The sequence below is a fragment of the Loa loa genome, assembly GCF_000183805.2.
Source record: "Loa loa unplaced genomic scaffold supercont3.1469, whole genome shotgun sequence".
Lineage (NCBI taxonomy): Eukaryota > Metazoa > Nematoda > Chromadorea > Rhabditida > Onchocercidae > Loa > Loa loa.
In genome coordinates, this window is record NW_018109649.1 from 1 (window position 1) to 1,990 (window position 1,990).

Genomic DNA, 1,990 nt, shown 5'->3' on the forward strand with positions numbered 1-1,990 from the left:
CTAGTTAACAACAAGAAAGGTGTAAAATAATATATGTATATATTACGCGGTGAATTGGTAAGCAGTGATAAATGAGTTATATAATAAGCAAGCGTTGTGATTAACTAACAAATTCCTTGTCGTTGCTTCGATGATAGTTTGATTATCGTTTTATTGATAGGTTACGTAATGGTTGAGATATGAGAATTCGTCCTTCGTTGAACTGGGGATATGTTGCAGGAAATAATTTTAGCGAAAAGGAGAGATACTGTAGTCTGTTGTTCAATGATGGTGGTGGATATGCGAAGAGGATGTTGCAGTTTGCTTGATTGTAAAAAAAAAAAGAAAAACTGAAGTTTCGAATTTTTCCTCATATATATGTAAGGATGAGGGAGGAGTTTTGTAAGGGATCATCATGGAGGCATCGTTGCCCTTTGGCATTGTCCATTATGTAGGTACATTGGATATCATTGTCTGTGGTGTAGATACTGAGATGTCTTTCTGTTATGCTATCCATTGTTAGCTTGTATTCTCTTTATTGCTTTAATTTTAAGATTTCATCACCCTGTCCGTTAGGTATTGTGGAAATCTTATTTGAACATAGCTTTAATTTCAGTAATCCAACAGCCCTACTTGCACCCAGAAATCAATGAGGATATAAGTTTGATGTCCAAAACAATATAATTTCAGGTTCGAAACGGAGGAGGAAGTTCTGGCATTAGCAAACCACTGCAGAACTGGCTTAGCTGGTTAGTATATCTTGCAATTTTATTGCAGACAAAATACCGGTCTTCTTTTCTAACAGTGAAATAATAATTCTCAAAATTTTTCGGAATTTTCAACATTTTGCTATTATTCATTTGCTGGGTCGATTATGAAGACTTGACAATAGAGCCGAGTCAGTTGGAGGCAAAACAAGAGATATTCCAATTTCTCATCTTTGACAACCATCTGCTGGCACCATTGAAGTCATACCTTAATGTGCGTGGGGTGAAAATTTTTTGGGTATAATCTCTCTGTTGTTTACACCAAAATATATTTCACTGAGGCTTTGTCGACAAAATAAACTTTAAGGTTATATATTCACAACGGATTATGCTCAGATATTGCGTGTTAGTCGTAGCTTGCAGGTTGGGATTATTGGTGTCAATGAAGGTATGCTAATTAATTAGTTCTTACTTTTCCTCTTTGATCAATTCTTCAGTGTTCCATAGCATTTATGCACGTGTGGCATTGCTGCATGCACCGCCACTTATGAGTCTGTCCATAATTCTAGAAATTTCACGCTTTCCAAAATTCTAATTCAGATGAAGTTCAATCGTTTTAGGAATGGTATCATGCGCAGAAGCAGCTTTCGGTGGAATTAAGGAAAGCGGTTTGGGTCGTGAAGGCGGCTCACAAGGTATTGATGAATTTTCGCAGTGGAAATATGTATGCGTTGGATTCTGACCTCAACAGTCGTATCACGTGTAATCGTCAATAAATCTTCAACACTAAGTCAGGAAATTCTGATTGATAGCGACTTCAATTTCCAAAAAAAATATTATTTTCCAGTTCTTGAAATTGTATTTCATTTAACCGAATCATCGATATTCTCTGTTTTCTGCGACATCATACAAAGATAGATTATTGCCCAACAACGTTCCATGTTGAGCTGGTTAACAGATGATATCCATTTATATTAGCAATGTTCTCATGAGTAAAATCATTGCAAATGTCGTAGAAGTTTGTATTATAGTAACCCGATTTGAATTGTAAAATATATTCAAATTCATCTAAATTATTGTAGGTGTATCTCGCATCGAGAAAACTTTTCAGAAAGTTGAAGAATAGATGAATTGTTTGAAATTCTATTGGTGTAGGATTTACTTTTAAACTTTGTACTTTGAAAATTTTGGTATAATGCGAAAAAAACTTGATTCCACGCATTCGAATTCGACATATATATATATATATATATATATATATATATATATATATATATATATATATATATATATATATATATATA

At 33.9% G+C, this 1,990-nt stretch overlaps 1 protein-coding gene across 1 annotated transcript; it reads left to right on the plus strand.

Annotated features, from left to right (window-relative positions):
• Nucleotides 1–365: 365 nt before the first annotated feature.
• On the plus strand, nt 366–1,428 carry LOAG_15055 (hypothetical protein; the record flags this gene model as incomplete). The annotated part of the gene is made up of 4 exons (XM_003150547.1): nt 366–430; nt 670–728; nt 1,054–1,134; nt 1,307–1,428. 4 exons carry the CDS (start codon nt 366–368, stop codon nt 1,426–1,428), a joined length of 327 nt encoding a protein of 108 aa, XP_003150595.1.
• Between the last annotated feature and the right edge of the window lie 562 nt (nt 1,429–1,990).